General features: G+C 40.8%; 1 protein-coding gene across 3 annotated transcripts in view; it reads right to left on the minus strand.

Moving 5' to 3' along the window:
* XRCC6 (X-ray repair cross complementing 6) overlaps nt 1-20,414 on the minus strand; it is a 116,544-nt gene that overhangs the window by 23,100 nt on the left and 73,030 nt on the right. For all 3 annotated transcript variants that reach the window (XM_033929366.1, XM_033929365.1, XM_033929367.1), the window contains exon 12: nt 2,038-2,151. In XM_033929366.1, the coding sequence (XP_033785257.1) occupies nt 2,038-2,151 (114 nt within the window). The remainder of the gene's footprint in view (nt 1-2,037; nt 2,152-20,414) is intronic.

Genomic DNA, 20,414 nt, shown 5'->3' on the forward strand with positions numbered 1-20,414 from the left:
CTGGCGCAAGCTTCCTGGGTTATTCCATGTCAAGTGATCAAGGGCTCCCTGCATGACCATCACGGATTTTGATGAAACTTTATGCACAAAGTCCCACATGTATCAAACGAACTTTGGTAAAGTTTTAGTTTTACCTGTGGAATATTCGTGGAGATATAGCCATTTGTTTGACCCCATACTGCAATGACATACAGCACGACAGTATTATTAAGGCAAACACTTTCACTAGAAATATGAACAGGATGTCATGAAAAGTTAGTGCTGCTATAGTTCCAATTAAGGGAGTTTCAAATCGCTGGAGGAAAAAGCCTCAGATAGGAACCCTTCCACCACCACAATGGTGGTCCAAGGTGGTCGGGTGAACACCTCACTGGCAAAAAACCTCCAGACCAGCTCCCACAATAGTGAACTTAAAGCAGGACTTGTGGTATGAAGATAGAGGAAAATTTCCACTTATCAATAGGTAGATCGGTACACCGACGATGGCCAGCGTTTCACATCTCTGCTGCCTCAGGGTGTATAGCAATCCGATCACACTGCAACCAAAAATTTAAACAAAGCTTCAATTAATAAATAAACTGGAAACGTAACTCTATGAACCAGTTCAAGAAAAAAGCCTCGAAGACATACCTTTAAGCTGGACGCAAACCGCATCTCAAGATCAAAAGATGGCTACACCACGACTTTTGCTATATATTTAGGAGTTTGGATTGATGGCTTCCCATGGTTGGCAAACTGGGTTTGGGTTCACTACTGATTTTGTATCAGATTTATTACAGCGTCCTTCTATATTTCAGCTCCCTGAGTCATTAAGTGTTAGTGCCACATGGGTTGAATACATGAACCTGGCTAAAAAATTGGTCAGAGCCACTTTGCATGGAGCTACCTTATTAGAGTATTGTAAGAAAGAATTTATCCCCAGAGGTTTAAGGTTTAAAGTAGGTGAAAGCACCTACTTTATTCACTGAAGATTCTACTTTTTTGGCACAATGGGCAGGAATCTTGAATAAATGTTCTTTAGATCTTATGGTGCTCATTATTGAAAAAACCCGTGTAACAACTGAATTCTTACAATTTGATCTTGACACTAAACTTGGGGAGCTAAAAAGTAGCTTAGATATTGACACGTTTAACACTGAACTAACAGAGACACAAAAGAAAATTGACTCATTTAGAGCTAATTTACAGAAAAATAAAATTAAAAAATTTAAACGTGACGAAGACGATTACGCTAAAAAGAGAGTTTATCCTTGGTTGACAAACTCCTCTAAACAGCAGAAAAGAGGAGATTTTGAGTCCTCTGATCCATCAGAGGAAGGGGGGTCTTTATCTAATTCCGAGGAGGATTTTTTAGATCAAGACAACACAGGAGGGACAGGTCGAAACCGGACACGAGGAAGACAAAGAGGACGTGGCACAAGACAACCAACAACTCGACCACAACGAGACAAGTCAAAGAAAACCATGAACAAGTAGTATTCAATCTTTCCTCATATTGTCTAAATTCTACTGAAATATCAGTCTTATCTCGTGGTCTTACATTTGTTCCTGTTCAACCTCTAAAAAAGTTTCAACTACGGGTTGACATAGAAAAATTTTTTAGGAAATTACATTTGAAAGAATTTTTCGCTCAGCACTCAACTGGTGCTAAGGTAGCTAGAAGAGAACGACATGCTGTGTTCCAAATTTGTTACAGACTTTAGCCCCCTCCCCATTCCTCAGATCTCTGCCAGTCCACCATAATAGCCTTGCTCCCCAGTCATGACCACCAACACAGCCATTGAATCAAGATGTTTGTCTATCCTTGGCCAGCTGTTATAAGTACAGATCTAGATAGGGTCATATAAATTAGGCATCATGTACTGCTGCCTTCACAGCTGAACCCTAAGAGGAAAAACAGCTACACATTTCTCCTATATGGAGATTTTGGGTTTTTTTAAATTTACCTCCAAAACAAGTAATAGGTTATGAGTACTGTAAGGTCACTCTTAATATTATCAAATGGTAAAGACACTGCCTGTAACAAGCATTTCTCACCTGTTTTTCGTTTTACAGCCTTTCCCTCAGGATTGTAATTGGGAGGATAAACAAGTTCCTTGAATTCTTCCACTAGGGGTCCCAGCCGACGGTCCATCATCTCCACTTTTGGCACTGACAAAACAAAACACTGTAATTTTTACATTTTTTAACACATCAACTTAGCCAGCACTGAATGAGGGAAATTGTAGCTATGCCAATACAGGGCTACAATGTAGGATAACCCAAGCTACATACGAAGGTACAAAGGATAAGGGAGATATCTAACCATTCTTTATATTATTAATGAGCAAAGCCAGGCAATGTTTTCAGAGGTCAATCAAAACAAGTTACAGGTTATATTTTGTGCCTTCACTAGTTTGAAGCACGTTTTGTTACAGGTAACCTATAGCTAGGGAGTCCTATATATGAGGATCAAGGTATCTCACTTGTTATCAGGGAAAACAAAACTACTTACCTGTAGCAGATGTTTTATGGTGACAGCAGGATATATAGTCACCCCCCTCCTCCCTCTGAGTTGAATTCTACAAGCTAGAGACTCGACTGGTGAGGTCACATGTGACAGCAGCAGGTGGGAAGATGGACACATGCGATGTTTAACATTCTCATAAGTTTCTGTAAAACTATAAAGCTGGATAATGTTACTCACACTGTGAGGATATATTATCCTGCTGTCCATAAGAACATCTGCTGCAGGTAAGTAATTTTGCGGCCCCACCCAATCTCTGCCCATGTATATATTTTATGGAGGGCAGCTTGGAACAGAAATAATTGGGCCAGGGGATGGTGGTGAGGGAGGTGGAATTTGATTTTAAATCACAAAAGATTCTGGAGGACTATCTGGCCAACCCAGGTATCATGTCATGAGTTCTTCTCTAAACAATTATGTCATCTGAATATGTAGACAGAAGTCCACATTGCATCTCTGCAATTTTTTTCTATGGAGACTGAAATCAAGTAGGCTACCAATAAAGCCAAAGCTTTCATGCTATCAGCCATGACAGGCTCTAGTGCATGGATTCTCAACACAGTCCTAAAGACACACCTAGCCAGTTTATCAGGATACCCACAATGAATATGCATGAGATAAATTGTGGATATCTTGAAAACCTTGATTGGCTAGGAGTGTCCCAAGGCCTGGTTTAAGAACCCCTGTTCTAGTCATCCCAATATAGGCATAAGCGAAGGAAATTTAGTCTGCTATCCAATTTGAAAAGTGTGTGTTTACAGATAGCAGCCTCCATCCTGTTTGGGTTGAAAGAACTAAGGTCTTTATTTTGCTCTACATGGGCAGACAAGACTTTTCTACAGTGCAAAGTGTGCAGTGCATTTTCACCTTTGTGGGCATGAAGTCTTGAAAAAATGTTAGTAGAACAATTGACAGGTTAAAGATGCAACTTCAACAACACCTTAGGAAGGAACTTAGAATATGTGTGCAAGATCGCTCTGTTGTTGAAAAACTTCACATAAGATGGATTAGCTACTAGGACCTGGAGTTCACTGCCCTGACCTCCATCTAGACAGGACCTTCCAAAGTCAGGTGTCAGGTATGAAGTGGCTTAAAAGGAGCTTTCCATCAGCTGGGATAAGACAAATTTGAGGTCCCATGCACTGCAGGAGGCTTCAATAGCATAAAGCAAACAAAGTCTGAGCAGAGATGAGTTGCACGCTGTCCCAGCAAACAAATGCCACAGAAGACAAGAAGGAGCAGCCAAGCCGGAAGGAGGTCGTTTGAGGTAATTGGGATCCCCATCTGACTAGAAAGGCTTCCTTCCTATGTCAGCTCTGACATCAGAGGGAAGCCCTCATTTCAGCAGAGGGAGGGGAAGCATGCTCAGCTGGACAGCCCTGAAGAGAACAAGTAAGGGAGAGAGAGGATAACGTGGGACAAAGGGAGAAAGGAAGAGGGGGAGGGAAGGAGTGCATTTGGACATGGAAGGGGCACGAATTTGGGACAAAGGCTGGAAGGCAGTGAGGGGGACACAAACTTGGGACACAGAAGGAAGGGAGGGAGCCTGAACTTGGCACACAAGTGAGGGAATAGAAAGGGAGAATTGTTGGGCATGAGTGTGTGAGGGAAAAGATGATGCACAAGAGGAAAGGAAGAAAGGAAATTTGTTGAGCAGAGAGAGAGAAAGAGAGAAGAGAAGGATGAGCGAGAGAAATGCTGAATATGGTGGTGGAGAGGGCACTGAGGTACAGATTAAAGGGGATGAAAGGGACATAGTGATGGAGAGAGAGGTGTGGCACAGTGATGGAGAGGGATGATAGAAGGATAAATGTTGGGCATGGGGATGGTGGGCAATGGTGAAAAATGCTGCACATAATCCAGGGAATGAGAGAGGGAAAAATTATGGATGTGACAGTAGAGAGAGTGAGAGAGATGCATCCTGGATCTCTCTCTTTCCTTACTCCCTGTACACAGGGGGAGGGGATCACAGAATGGTGAGATGATGAAGGCAGGGAGATGGGCACAGGGAAAATACTAGAAAGGGACGTATAGGACACATAGAGAAGGGAGATGCTGAACATGGGGAACAATACATACACAGAGATAGAAGATGGTTGGTGAGCATGGAGAAAGAAATGTCAAATGGTCAGGAGACCCTGACAAGTGAGTTAAGGGAAGACAAAAGAAAACAGAGACCAGCATCTAAGACCAACATGATTTGAAGCATAAAATGATGAGACAACAAAAGGTAGAAAAAATAATTCTATTTTCTATTTTGTGATTAGAATATATCAGATTTGAAATATGTATCCTGCTAGAGCTGGTGTTAAGACATAACTGGGAAGCCCAGGCTGTACTTCTTTAGCTTCCAGCTAGCTTAGGACTGTCTCTGACCAGGAGGCAGTTGCCTTAGTTGCACTCCCCTAACACTATTCCTGTCAAGTGTGACTGCGATATTCTGTTAGCATGATAATTCTGTGTAGCATTCTGTAATAATTTGGCTTATTCAGTTTTCTCGATAGTGGAGGGGATATATGTGAAGGGGAGGTGAGACAGGGGTTTTGTTAATCCTTGCTCTATATTTGTGTTTATAAAATGACAATTGTACAGAATAATGTTTCTTTTTATATTTTAATAAGTTCAATATAAAATCATAACTATTTGAGGCTTGTGCGGATGGGATCAGACAGTTTGTGGAGATGGGGTGGGGACCGAGCTGGCAAGGTTGGGGCAGAAATGGGGACTGAGCTCACAAGGACAGGGCACGGGACTGAGCTCGTGGGGACAAATTTTTACCCTGTGTCATTCTCTAGTCTAAACTAAATTGCAATTTGATATTATAAATCTCAAATAGTTTTTAAGAAAAAGGATTATGCCATAATTGGAGCAGATTCTCAAAACTAAAATCTGCCTTTAATATGCTCGCTAAACCAGTTCCAGCTGGTTTAGCATGCATGTATTTTAGAAGCAGATTATTAAAAAGGCTTATAGTGGTCTTTTCTGAGTTTTCTAGCACTGGTTCTCTATAATTGCTGTGTGATTCTCTAACTTCGTGCCACATTTGCAGCCAAAATATGCCGACAGGTCTGAGCTGTCGTTGCCTTACTTTCTGATCAGTGATTGAGCGCTGATTGGCTCATGCACTGACAGGAAAGTAGCCTTGACAGCTCAGACCTGCCAGAAAATTTTGCTGCCATCAAACAACCCCCCCAGACAGCAGGAGAAAAGCCCACTCCCTTCCGCCGCCATGACACCCCCTTGGCATCAGGAGAGATGCCCACTCCCTCCCACCTTCAAACAATGCCCCCTGTACCTCTGATGACCCCCCTCTCCCCCTTACCTTGTATTGAAGGCTGGCCGAAGGGATGCCTATTCCCTCCGGCCAGCAGGCCCACCTCTTCAAAATGGTGGGCCTTCCCCTCCCTGGTACACGTACTGGCACCTATTCCCTCTGGCATGCCTATTCCCTCTGGCCAGCAGGCCCACCTCTTCAAAATGGCACGTCTTCCCCTCCCTTGGATGTACCGGGGAGGAACTTAAGGCTCTGATTGGCCTAGATTGTTTAAGGTCACTCCTATGGGGTGGGTTCTGTGCTAGTCTGGAGGGACTAAAAGAAATAAAATTATCAGGTAAGAACCTAATTTCTCCTTCTTTATCAACCCTCCGGACCAGCACAAATGGATGGGACGTACCAAAGCAGTACCCATTAAAGGAGGGACCCCCGAGGGGCCACTACAAGAATGCACTCACCAAAAACCGCATCCCGATACAATTGGACGTCCACCCTGTAGTGATGCACAAAAGAATGCAGAGAAGACCAAGCCACAGACTTACAGATATTCAGCCCAGGAAGTCCCCCTAACCCCGAGTGAAATGAGTTTTGAGTGATTCTGGAACTGATTTCTTCTGAAGAAAGTATGCTGAAGTGGTAGCCTCCTTGATCCAGCAAGTAATCAAATCTTTAGAGGCACCTTCCCTCTTACGACTGCCCACTAGGAGAATAAAAATACGATCTGACCATCAGAACTTCTGTCCTTTGCACGTAAGTGCAGAGAACTCTGCGGACATCCAAATTGCGTAATTACCTTTGCTCTAAAGTACTCTCCCGACTGCCAAAAACTGGAAGGGCAACTATCTGAATCACATGTGTCAGTCTGGAAGAGCAATAAAGAAAAGTATTTTCTGTAAGACAAGAACAGTCGTGCCAGAGATCCACAAATTGAAAGCTTGGGAGAGGGGATACGAAAAAACATAATAGGTGGCTTAAAGTTCCAAATGACTAATGTGAAAGGAGCACTCTTGGCATGTCCACAGTCCCTAGGTCCAGAAGTACAGCCAAATCTACACTCCTGCTGGTTGTAAATATATCCGTGGTGAGAACTAATTAGTGCTAAGATGCTCAGAAGGGATTTTCCTTTTATAAATTGGGAGTCACCTGCCACCAATATAACACTCTTCTTAGGTCTGAAGTAGAGGTCTGCACGGGAACGGGGATCGCGGGGATCCCGCGGGTCCCGCGGGGATCCCGCGGGTTCCCCCCCTGGCCCACGGGACTCCCACGGGGACGCCCCCTGGCCCACGGGACTCCCACGGGGATGCCCCCCTGACCCACGGGACTCCCACGGGGACGCCCCCTTGCCCACGGGACTCCCACGGGGATGAAAACAACCTACCTACCTAAATTCTGGCGTCGCGTCGGGAAATAGCCATGTTGAGCAGTGAGCTCAGCACGTACACAGATGAAAGCCTTGCTTGCTGATTGGTCCGGCGGCCCCGCCCCACTGTGCCGCCGGACCAATCAGCAAGCAAGGCTTTCATCTGTGTACGTGCTGAGCTCACTGCTCAGCATGGCTATTTCCCGACGCGGGCATTAGGCTGTTTTTTGTCATTTCGGGTGGGGGATGGCAGCGGCAGCAGCAGCCTGAAAAAGAAATCATCCTGGCCGGGTTCGGTGTCATGCTCCGGAGCTTCTACAGCCTTCCTATCTCCCTCTCCCTTCTACCTGCGGCTCTCTTCGGCAACTCAGCAGCAACGAACGACACAAGCTTCTGGCGTCGGGGCCTACCCTCTGCGAGTCCCGCTTGTTTCAACTTCCTTTTTCCACAAAGGTGGGACTCGTAGAGGGAAGGCCTCGATGTCGGCAGCTTGTCTTGATCACCGCTGCTGACGAGTTGCTTAAGAGAGCCGCGGAGCAGGGGGGTGTTGCCAGGTGCAGGTAGAAGGGAGAGGGCCAGATGCAGGACTCGTGGGTGAGGGAGGAGAAGAGAGAGGGGAGAGAAACAAAAGGAAATATTTCATACTGGGCTGGGCCGGAGTGGAGGGAGGGTGGAAAGATTCTGGCTACAGGGTGCATTAACAAAGGAAAAGGGGGGAAAGCTGAAAATGGAGATAGTGACACAAAGAAGAGAAAGGGTAAGCAGGACCTTCTGAATAAGGATAGAGATACAGAGGGAACATGAAGAGGAGGTGAAATAGAGACATAGAAGTAATGCTGAAAAAGTGTGTGTGTGGGGGGGGGGGAGATAAAGACATTGAAAGGGCAAATGGTGAATATGGGGTAAAGACAAGGACAGAGACAAATGAAGATTCTGAAAAAGTGGTGAGATAGGGATATAGGTGAGATGGACACAAAGAAGGGTGATGCTGGAAAATAGGTGGAATGGTAATTCTGACAGACACAGAAGGGAAATGCTGGATCAAGGAGAGATGGGGCTCAGGCTGGATGGAATGAGGAGAAATGCCTTGTTGGCCCGGAACTTCCTCTCCTACGTCAGAATTGACGTCAGGGAGCGGAATGCTGGTCAGCGCAACGCTTCTGCAGGGAAAGCTTGGGACAGCGGTGGCTTGGGGACTATTCCCCGATGGCGGTGGCAGCAAACCGAGTGGCTTGGGGGAGGGCACGGAGAAAGAAAGAAAGGGGGCAGACAGAGAGACAGAAAGAAGGGGGAACAGGGAGACAGAAAGAAAAAGTTGGGGGAGAGAATGAGGTCTGGAGGAGAGGAAACATACAGGAGGCTGAAAGAAAGGAAGAAAGATTGGATGCACAGTCAGAAGAAGAAAGTGCAACCAGAGACTCATGAAATCACCAAACAGCAAAGATAGGAAAAATGATTTTATTTTCAATTTAGTGATCAAAATGTGTCTGTTTTGAGAATTTATATCTGCTGTCTATATTTTGCACTATGGCTCCCTTTTACTAAACCGCAATATTGTTTTTTAGCGCAGGGAGCCTATGAGCATTGAGAGCAGCGCGAGGCATTCAGCGTAACTCCCTGTGCTAAAACCTACTATTGTGGTTTAGTAAAAAGGGAGGGGGTGTATTTGTCTATTTTTGTATTTTGTTACCGAGGTGACATTGCATAGAGTCATCTGCCTTGGGAAATGTATATGGCAGATATCTTTGTTTTGTGTTCAAAAGAAAAGGAAATGCATTTCTGGTTTTATTTCTACAGTGTTGAAGTACTTGTTGGCCCTTGCTGTGACTGGTGGGGATCCCCAAGCACCGCCAGCAGAGGACCTCCTCTAGAGATGGTCAGAACTCCCCTCCACCAAGCGCAGCAGTCGCTGGCAGCATCCATGAGCCACTGAGGTGCCAGCATCTGTGACTCAGGGACGCTACTGCTGCCTGCCAAGCTTGGCAAAAGGGACCCCAGGCCAACTGCAAAGGAAGTCCTCAGCTGACAGTTTGTGGGTTCTCATCAGCTGAGTATTTATATTTTATATTTACATTAGAGGTTCTGGTAGAAACCCATTTACAAAGTATGTATTCTTCCCAATTAATATTTCCAAATTAATAGTCTCTTTGCTTATTTGTAAATGGGTCTCTACCAGAGCCTTTAATTCAGTAGCATAATTAAATAAAATAACTATTTCTGAAGTTTATAGGGAAGGATGGTGACGGAGGGGATTCCTCGCGGGGATGGGTGGGGACGGAGGGGATTCCTCGCGGGGACGGGTGGGGACGGAGGGGATTCCTCGCGGGGACGGGTGGGGACGGAGGGATTCCTCACGGGGACGGGTGGGGACGGAGGGATTCCTCACGGGGACGGGTGGGGATGGGTGGGATTTTGGTGGGGACGGGTGGGGACGGGTGGGATTTCTGTCCCCGCGCAACTCTCTAGTCTGAAGTCACTTTTGACTTTGAGAGTAGCTGCTGGTGTTGGTTCCACTGAATCTGAAATGCATAGAAACATGATGGCAGATAAAAGGCCAAATAGCTCATCCAGTCTGCCCATCCGCAGTAACCATTATCTCTTCCTCTAAGAGATCCCATGCGACTATCACATGCTTTCTTGAAATCAGACACAGTCTCTGTCTCCACCACCTCTACCAGAAGACTGTCCCACGCCATCTACCACCCTTTTTTGTAAAAAAGGTATTTCCTTAGATTACTCCTGAGCCTGTCACCTCTTAACTTCATCCTATGCCCTCTCATTCCAGAGCTTCCTTTCAATTTAAAAAGACTTGACTCATATGCATTTACATCATGTAGGTATTTAAATGTCTCCATAATATCTCCCCCCTCTCCCCCAAAGTATACAGATTGAGATCTTTAAGGTTGGCCCTATATGCCTTATGACAAAGACCACGCACCATTTTAGCAACATTCCTCTGGACAGACTCCATCCTTTTTATGGAAGGTGCAGCCTCCAGAATTGTACACAATATTATAAATGAGGTCTCACCAGAGTCTTATACAGGGGTATCAATACCTCCTTTTTCCCTCTCCTTATGCACCCTAGCATCCTTTTCACTTTTGCTGTCACCTTTTCAACCTGTTTGGCCACTTAAGATCATCACATATAGTACCCCTCTTCTGTCGTGCACATAAGTTCTTCACTCCCTAAACTGTACCGTTCCCTCAGGTTTTTGCAGCCCAAATGCATGACCTTGTATTTCTTAGCATTAAATTTTAGCTGCCAAATTTCAGATCATTCTTCAAGCTTCGTCAGGTCTTTCTTCATGTTATTCACACCATCCTGGATAACTACCCTATTGCAGATTTTGGTATCATCCGCAAAAAACTAATCATACCCGACGGCCCTGCAGCAAAAAGTTGTTTATAAAAATGTTAAAAAGAACAGGCCCAAGAACAGAACCTTGAGGCACACCACTGGTAACATCCCTTTCATCAGAGCGATCTCCACTGATCATTACCCTCTGTTGCTTTCCACACAACTAGTTCTTGACACAGCCCGAGGTCACTCACTTTACTTATTAGATGTCTGTGTGGCCGCAATCCAGTCGGGTTTTCAGGATTTCCCCAATGAATATGCATTGAAAGCAGTGCATGCACATAGATCTCATGCATATTCATTGGGGAAATCCTGAAAACCCGACTGGATTGTGGCCCTCAAGGAGGGACTTTGATACCCCTGCTCTATCCAATTCTTTAGTCACCCAGTCAAAGAAATTGATCAGATTTGTCTGACAAGACCTACCTCTAGTGAATTCATGTTGTCTCCAGTCCTGTAATCCACAGGATTACAGAAACTTGATCTCTGTTTTAAAAGCGTTTCCATTAATTTGATTACCACAGAAGTCAGACTTACTAGCCTGTAATTTCCTATTTCTTCCTTACTTCCACTTTTATGGAGAAAGACCACATCCACCCTTCTCCAGTTCTCCGGTACCACTTCTGACTCTAGAGACTCATTGATAAGGTTAGTCAGCGGAGCCACCAGAACTTCCCTAAGTTCCTTCCGCACCCTCAGATGTACACCATCTGGCCCCATCGCTTTGTCCACTTTTATTTTAGCTAGCTCCTCACAAACACAACCCTCTGAAAATCGATCAGGGTCTAAAACTCCTCCATCCCTTCCATCCTTATTCATGTTTGTCTTCTGTGGTCCCACTCCCGACGCTTCAGATGTGAACACAGAACAGAAATATTTGTTAAGCAAATCAGCCTTTTCTTTATCAGCTTCTATATATTTCTTCCCTTCACCTTTGAGTCTCATAATGCCACTTTTGCACTTTTTCCTATCACTGATATTCTAAAAAATGTCTTGTCTCCCCATCAATGCTGTCTTGTTAAAATGTTTATTTTATTTTTATTTTTCCTCTAACTCTACTTTTCACTTCTCTATTACCCTCCAGGTACTTTAGTTAGATTGTGAGCCTTCGGGACAGTAAGGGAATTTTTCAAGTACCTTTCTTATTTCTAATCTTAATGTATATTTTCTGTAAACCGCTTAGAACCTAACGGATGTAGCGGTATATAAGAAATAAATTACATTACATTACATTACATTTTACCATGTCAGCTATTTTTTCTTCCATTTCTATCTTTGCTTTCCTGACTACACGACCAGCTTCTCTCAACTTTTCCAGATTTTTTGCCTGCCTTCCTCTTTCTGTGATCTTTTGTAGTTTATGAAAGCTAACCTCTTATTCCTTCTCAGCTACTACTTTTGAGAACCAATGTGGCCTTCTTTTCCTCTTACTTTTACTTACTTGCCTCACAAAAAGGTTGTTCGCTCTTATAATTACTCCTTTCAGTTTTGCCCACTGCATTTCCACTCCATCCAGATGTTACCATCCAGACAATTCCTTGACATAATTCCCCATCTGATCAAAGTTAGTTTTTTTTACAGTCTAGAACCTTTGCTTTTGAATCTTAATATTAAACCATACCATGCAGTGATCATTGTTTTTTCCATCCCTATTTCCAAAATCTGGCCCTCTCAAACATCACCCTATTTTCTCCCCCCCATCTGCACCTCTTTCTCCTACCCCTCTCCCTTCCTCCCTCCCTTTAATTGGGTATCTCTCTCTTTTTCTCCCAAGTCTGTGATCAGATACCTCTCCCTCCCACAGTGGTCGGGTGTCTCTCACTCCTCCATCACTCTCCCCCCCACCCGCCGTGGTCGGGCATCCCTCTCCCTTCCTCTTTTCCTCTCCCCCCAGGTCAGGTATCCTCTTTCACCTTCCTCCTTCTCTCTCTCTTCCCTCTGTAGTCAAGCATCTTTCTCCCCCCTGGGATCAGACATCTCTTTTTCTCTCTTCCCCCACCATGGTCAGGCATCTTTCTCTCTCTTCCCCACCAACCCGGTCAGGTATCTCTCTCCTTCCTCCCTCCCTCTCCCCTGGTCAGATCTCTATCTCTCCCCCCTCCCCTCTTCTTCCACCCTCCCCCCTCTGGTCAGGTATCTCTCTTTCCTCGCTCCCCTCCCCATCGTCAGGTCTCTCTCCTTCCTCCCCCTGTGGTTGGGTCTCTCTTTCGTCCTTCCCTCCTACCTTTCATAGCCTGCCAGCAGTGCTAGCGATTAAAGCAGAGCACTGCTGGCAGGCTAGCCAGCTCCGGTCTCTCATGTTTTCTTTAGTCCCTGCTATACCAGAACAGCTGATGTAAATTCCTGTTCTGGTGTAGAAGGGATTGAAGAAATTGTGATAAATTTGAGTCGGCTAGCCTGTCGTCAGTGCTCTACTTTAATCGCTAACACTGCTGGTAGGCTATGAAAGTCTAAAGGGAGGAAGGAATGGAATTGGGGGGGGATATAGTGGACTGCAGCAGTAGCAGTAGCATCAGGTGGCAGGCAGCAGCAGTCGCAGATGGAGACAAGTAGCAGGCAGAGGCAAGGTCGCTCTTCTGGAAGGGCAGCAATAGCAAGGGCAGTTCTCCAGGGGGTGGGCAGTGGCAGTAAGAGCGGCTCTCTGGGGTGGAGGCAGCAGTTTCAAGGGCGGATCTCGGGGATGGGGGGGTCAGTAGCTCTAAAAGCCAAAGTTCCTCCTCTGTCATCTTCCGACTTCACCTCGTGGAGCACACTGGAAGTGATCAGTCAGATGAAGGATGCCACGACTGAGAAGGAAGGAAGGTAGGCAGGCCTGAACATTTTAATCGTATTAATTTTTTTTTTTTTTTTAATTCTTTATTCATTTTTCATCTTATAACAAGTGCACAATATTACAACATTTAAAATATTTACAGAACACTTGAATTTCTTTCTATTATCATCGTAAATACATAAATTGATTCCCCTCCCACCCACCCTCCCCTTAATTATTCCAATCAAAAATAACATATAAATAGTGTAATCTTATTTATTTATGAATCTTTAAATAAAATTTCTTACCATCTCCCCTCCTTCCAATGTATAAATATACTGTCATTGGAAAATGATGTCTACTCATTACAATAATTTGCCAATGGCTCCCAGATCTTTATAAAATTATTATAATTCCCTTTCTGCAAAGCAATTGTTCTTTCCATCTTATAAATGTGACACAATGAATTCCACCAGAATGTATAACTAAGATTATTATAATTTTTCCAGTTATTAGTAATATGTTGCATGGCGACTCCTGTCATAATCAATAAAAGTTTGTTATTGCTAGATGAAATTTGACTTTTCTTCCTCATTGACATACCGAACAGAATAGTATCATATGATAACGCTACATGGTTTTTCAATAAACAATTTATTTGAGACCAAATTGATTTCCAAAAGGTCATGATACAGGGACAAAAAAAATTAAATGATCCAAGGTCCCTGCTTCCAGATTACAGTGCCAGCATTTATTAGACTTAGAGCTATCTAATTTCTGCAAACGAACTGGGATCCAAAATGTTCTATGTAACAAAAAGAGCCAAGTTTGTCTCATAGATGCGGACACTGTACATCTCATTCTCCAAGACCAAATTCGAGGTCATTGAGATGCAGAAATTTGATGCTTAATCTCAATGCTCCAAATGTCTCTAAGACCATTCTTTGGTTTTTTATTCATATATCCAGATAACAATTTATACCACTGTGCGGCCTGGTGTCCCAGGAAATCTGTCTGAAAGCATAAGAACTCCAGATTATACTGATTATTAAGATTTTTCCATTCAGGGAACCCCTCCTGAATAGCCTGCTTCAGTCGCAACCATTTAAAACTTTGTGATTTATTAAAACTATATTTATGATGTAACTGTGAAAAATCAAGCAGTTTACCATTTGAAATAACATCATTTAAAGTCCGTATACCTGCAATAATCTAATGCTTCCATAGGATTTGAAATCCGCCAATTTTAATCTTGGAGTTTATCCATAAAGATTGATTTGTTGATTTATTTATTGGAATAGGTGTTAAATTACTAACGTATCGTAATGTTTTCCATGTATTGATCAAAATTCTGTCCTCCTTAAATTTTCTAGGCACTAAGAACATGAGATAAATTTATAGGAAACATGAGTCGCCATTCTAAATACAACCAATCTAGGATATTTTCTATGAGCCAATACATACCCTGGCTAAAATATAGGCTTGATGATACCTATAAAAGTTCGGAAAATTTACCCAATCCTCCTCAATTGGTTTTTGTAAAGATACTAAAGCAATTCTAGGCATTTTACCCAGCCAAACAAATTTTGTAAGAATACCATTTAGCTTTTTATAAAAGGACCCTTGAAAAAAAATTGGTATCATACTCATTATATAACAAACCACAGGCAGTATCATCATTTTGATAGTTTGGACTCTCCTCCACCAAGAAAGATGTAAAGGATTCCATTGTTCACACAATTCTGTTACTTTTTTAATAAAAATTTCTAATTCTCTTTCATTGTGTCTTCCAGAGTATTTTGTATCCTAATACCTAAATATTTTAATCCATCTTCCTTCCATACGAAAGAGAAATAATCAAATAATCCTTTAGTACAATGTACATTAAGGGGAAGAATTTCTGACTTACTCCAATTTATTTTATAACCTGAAAATTTTCCAAATGTATCTATTAACTCAAGCAAGCATGGAATGGTAGTCTCTGGATTTTTCAAATACAACAGTATATCATCTGCATACGCTGAAACTTTATATTCCCAATCTGAATAGGAAATACCCTGTATTCCCTTTGCTTGTTGAATGGCTAATAACAAGGGTTCTAATACAAAATCAAAAACCAAAGGAGATAATGGATAGCCTTGTCTAACCCCCCTCCACAAATTAAAACGTTCTGACAAATTATTATTGATATACAATCTTGCAGCAGGGGAGTTATACAACGTCTGAATCATTTGTATAAATCCAGAACCTATACCAAACCAATCTAATGCTTGATACATAAAAGTCCACTCAACCGAATCAAAAGCTTTTTCTGCGTCTAAAGATACATTGAAAGCCAGATCATTCATGTCTTTTGTTAAATTTAACATATGAAAAGCCAATCTGGTATTATTAGAGGAATGTCTCTTAGCAACAAATCCTGTTTGGTGCATATCAATAATAAAAGGGAGAGCCTTAGCTAAGCGTAAAGCCAATATCTTAGCCAAAAGTTTTCCATCCACATTTATTAACGAAATAGGCCTATAGTTTGAAACCAAAGTGGGATCTTTATTTGGCTTTGGCAAAACGATTGTTAATGATTCAGCCATAGTACCTGTAATGCAACCCTTAGTTAGTTGGGACTGATATAAATTTAGTAAATGAGGTAATAGGGTAATTTGAAATAATTTATAAAATTCTACTGTGAAACCATCACCACCTGGAGCGGATCCAACTCTAAGAAACTTCAACGCTGTTTCTAATTCTTTTAGTGATATAGGGTCATCCAAACTTCTTTTTATATTTTCAGGAACCTTCGGTCCAATAATTAGATTTAAAAATTCTAAACCATCTTTTTCTCTGTCTGCATAAGGCTCAGAAGAATATAGGTCTTTATAAAAATTTAGAAATTGATTTAAAATATTTCCAATTTGATTATGAGTAATTTCTTTCTCATCCTTTATTGCAATAATTTTTGTCCTTCTTTTCTTTGCTTTTAGGTAGTTTGCCAATAATCTTCCCACCTTATTTGAGTTTCCATAATACAGAGTTTGCTGAGAGAACAAGTCTTTCCTTACCAATTTGGAAGATAATTCGTTATATTTACCCTTTGCTTTTAAAAGAGCCTGTAAAGTGCCATGCTCCCATTTATCAATCAATTTAGATTCTAAATATTTAATTTATTTTTCCAAATTAGAATATTGCTTTTTAACTTGTTTTCTAATATAAGCAGAGTATGAAATAATATTACCTCTCATGGTAGCCTTGAAGGCATCCCATAAATTATCTATGGCGATTTCATCTGAGGTAAGATCTATCGTACGAAGAAAGGCTAAACAAATTGCAGCTATACTCTCTCGAAGAATGTAGGGAGAGGGGAGACATGATTGAGATGTATAAGTATATCACTGGTCGTATTGAGGTAGAAGATAATATTTTCTTTCTGAGAGGACCCTCGGCCACAAGAGGGCACCCGCTGAAAATAAAGGGCGGGAAGTTTCATGGTGATACCAGAAGTACTTCTTCACCGAAAGAGTGGTTGGCAATTGGAATGAGCTTCCAGCACTGTTTATCGAGGCCAGTAGCGTGCCAGATTTTAAGATCAGATGGGATGCTCATGTCAGATCTCTAAGAGGGAATGGGACATCAGAGTGTGATCTCTCAAAGGGTAGTTAGGAGGGTGGGTGGGTCAATAGAGTGGGCAGACTTGATGGGCCTTGGCCCTATTTTGCCGTCACTTTTCTATGTTCTATGTTTTCTATGTATTAAATTGGAAAAATTCATTAATTTTTACTTGAAATTCTTCAAGGAATTTTGTATCCGCATGCAATGTATTATCAAATCTCCAAACAGATCTACTATACTCTTGTTCATCTAATTGAAGTTCAATCCATATACCCGCATGATCAGATAAAATAATTGGATCTATGGATGCTTTAGCCACCTGTTGAACTATTTGAATTGAGACAAAAATATAATCAATTCTTGAAAAGGATTTATGAACATGTGAACAAAAGGAAAATTCCCAATCATTAAAATGAAGTATGCGCCAAATATCTTTCAAATCACATGAATGTACCAAATTATCTAACCCTAACGATTTTATACATTTTTACTCGTTTTTTATCCATTAATGGATCCATAACTGCGTTGAAATCTCCAGCTACAACTATTTTAGAAGCAGCCAGTGGGAGTAACAATTGCTGTAGTTTAAAAAAAAAAAAAAAAATTCATTTTGATTCAAATTAGGGGCATATACATTAAACAGTGCCAGGATATTATTTCCCATACTCATATCCACATGTATCCATCTACCCAGGGAATCTGAACCTATAAATTGAAAATTAGCTGTACGTTTCTTATTTATAAGAATAGCTACCCCTGCTTTCTTTCCAATGGCTGGGGCGAAAAAACAATGTTTCACCCAACCCCCATCCAGTTTTTTTGACTCTCCCACAGACAGATGAGTCTCTTGTATAAAGTAGATATCCGCATTCTGTTGTTTCAAATAAGCTAGTGGTTTTTTTCCTTTTGATCTGATGATTGAGGCCATTAACATTCAGTGAAAAAATTTTAAATGCCATCATAAGCTTTAAAATCAAACCAATTTATCAAAATCAAGTAATTAAAATCACTCTGATTCTCATGAACAGACACCATCTTCCTTAATTTAAACATTTGAACATAAAATTTTTGCCCTTTTAATCCACCCAAACCTTCCCTCACACCCTCCCTACCCCCCCATATTAATAATAGTGAAAACTTGTTAACGCACATTTGATATCAAGTGAAAAAGAACTTTTCACAGGCAAAACAAAGATAAAACAGTATAATAAGCATTAAATTATATAAAACAAGATATAAGTTATATACCCTTATACTAACTTTGATATATATCCACATCCACCCATTATAAAAGAATTCATATTATCTAAAAATAAAATATCCGAGTGCTACTTCATATTACATGTTTACATAAGAGTTAATATTAAGTTATATCCATTTTCTATGTAATAAATTATATATTTATAAAATTAAAATAATGATTAGATGGAACTCAAATATCTAAACATTAGACAAATTAAGATGAGAAATACTTCACAATACAGAACATCCCTTCTTTCCAATAAAACATCAAAGAAAATATGTAGACCAAATGAACTATAAATCAATTTATTCCTTCTAAAAAATTTATACTACCCCTTTAAAGTTCCCCATAAAATCTGCAATATTCTTATATATATATATATATATATATGTATATATATATATATATATGTATGTCAATAGCTAAATAAATAATTAACCTCATGTCCACCCTTATCACCCTATAAAACATTAATTATATTGAATATATTTTATATTTAAGAATATAATCACAGGAATTTAAAATTGCTATAATGAAATCATTCATAAATATGAACTAATAAGAGTTCTACTCATCTAAAAAATTACATTTAAACCAGTTTAAAACCATCACTCTACTGTAGCCTTAATCTACACCAAAGCTATCTTTAAATATAATTATCCTCCAAAATAAATTTATAATACATCCATGTAATTATCAATAATGAATTATTTCATCCATTAAATTATCCTCTTTACTTGGAAATGACATATAACCATAAACTATATTTTCAATAATAAATTTTTAAAGAAACCAATAAAATATCTTCTAATCCATTTGATGTTCATGCTAGATAAGAATCTAAGTAAGAAGTTCCTCCCTTAAAAAACAAAAAAAAAAATCCCTCTTAAGTAAATTAATTTTCATTCCCAATTTAAAAACCTAAGAACGCAATTTAAGATATAAATGTGATGCGTCTAAGTAACTTCGGTGATAACTTCAACTTTCTGGCAGGATCAGTCAAAACCCTCCTCTTCCTGTTAAAGAAACAATCCAATCATTGAGACTGGCTTTACTCTTTCTACAGCCAATAAAATGCAGCCAAACATCCATATAACGAAACCTTAGTACGGTGACACAAAGTCTTTATCCCAATGTTATCTTCAAAATTTCATAACACTGTTACATAGGAATTTATTGTTTTTGACAAAAAGCTCTCTAATATTGTCGCTGGAAAACATATTAATACAACCCTCTTCTTGTAACTCCTCCCTTATTAAAACGAGAGGAGAAAACATCTTACGTTAACATCAGCAAACGCAAGCAGCCGCCCCAATCCACGCCACAAGGAGCGACTAGGGAGCCAAACACCATGTGTTCCCAGAACAGCACCGAATCTTTGCACCCATGGAGCAAAAGTCAACCGTATGGAAGGCTCCGGTGCTACCCTTCAGCAGAGACAGGTAAATGGGACAAGGCTGCTTGCGCATGAACCGCCGCTTCCATCAAATCCAGAAAAATTACCAAATACTTAGAAAACTTTGCCCTATACTTTGTAGTAAATAGCCATAATTGTCACGCACAAATCAGAAGATATTCAAAGATATTGCCTTTTCTTCCAGGATAGTGATGCAATACATTCCAGATTTCAGTTCCATATCTTGAACTTTCTTCAGTTATTCCATGCGCCATGGCAACCATCCAATTTACATAAAACACGAGCTTTTTTTGTAAAGATCTAGAGTTCCATCTATTAACTCTCATATTCAAGACGGTTAACACAGTTAATTCAAAAAGGTTCCATCTTACGTTCCATTTAAATGCTCAATATAAATATCACAACTTTGCTTAAATAAAAAACACTAAAAATTGTACAAATAATAAATAAATGGAAGTGATGACATTAACTCCCCCTTTTATTTTCTACGTAGCCATCGGTTGTTCATAAGTGTCCAAAAAGGCCCTCAACTTTTCAGGATCTTCAAAACTCACAGTCTTATTGGCATAAGTAACCTTCATAATAGCCGGATAAAGCAAGACGTATCTTGCTCCTAAACTTCTCATTTGTGGTCACAATTCTAACAATTTTTTCCTTTTTTCTGTGGTGACCTTAACAAAATCCGGCACAATATGAATCTTTGAATCTTGACATTTCAAGTTTCTATTTTCTTTTGCAAGACATATAATTTCCATGACTTGCTGATGCCTTAAAAGTTTAAAAATAATTGGATGTGGCCCCAGTGTTTTAGCTGTTCTTCTTGAAGGGATCCTGTGAGCCCTCTCTATTTCTAGTGGATACTTTGTCTTGAGAGGCAGGATCTTAGGAAGAAAGTT

The sequence above is a fragment of the Geotrypetes seraphini genome, chromosome 2 (genome assembly GCF_902459505.1).
Source record: "Geotrypetes seraphini chromosome 2, aGeoSer1.1, whole genome shotgun sequence".
Lineage (NCBI taxonomy): Eukaryota > Metazoa > Chordata > Amphibia > Gymnophiona > Dermophiidae > Geotrypetes > Geotrypetes seraphini.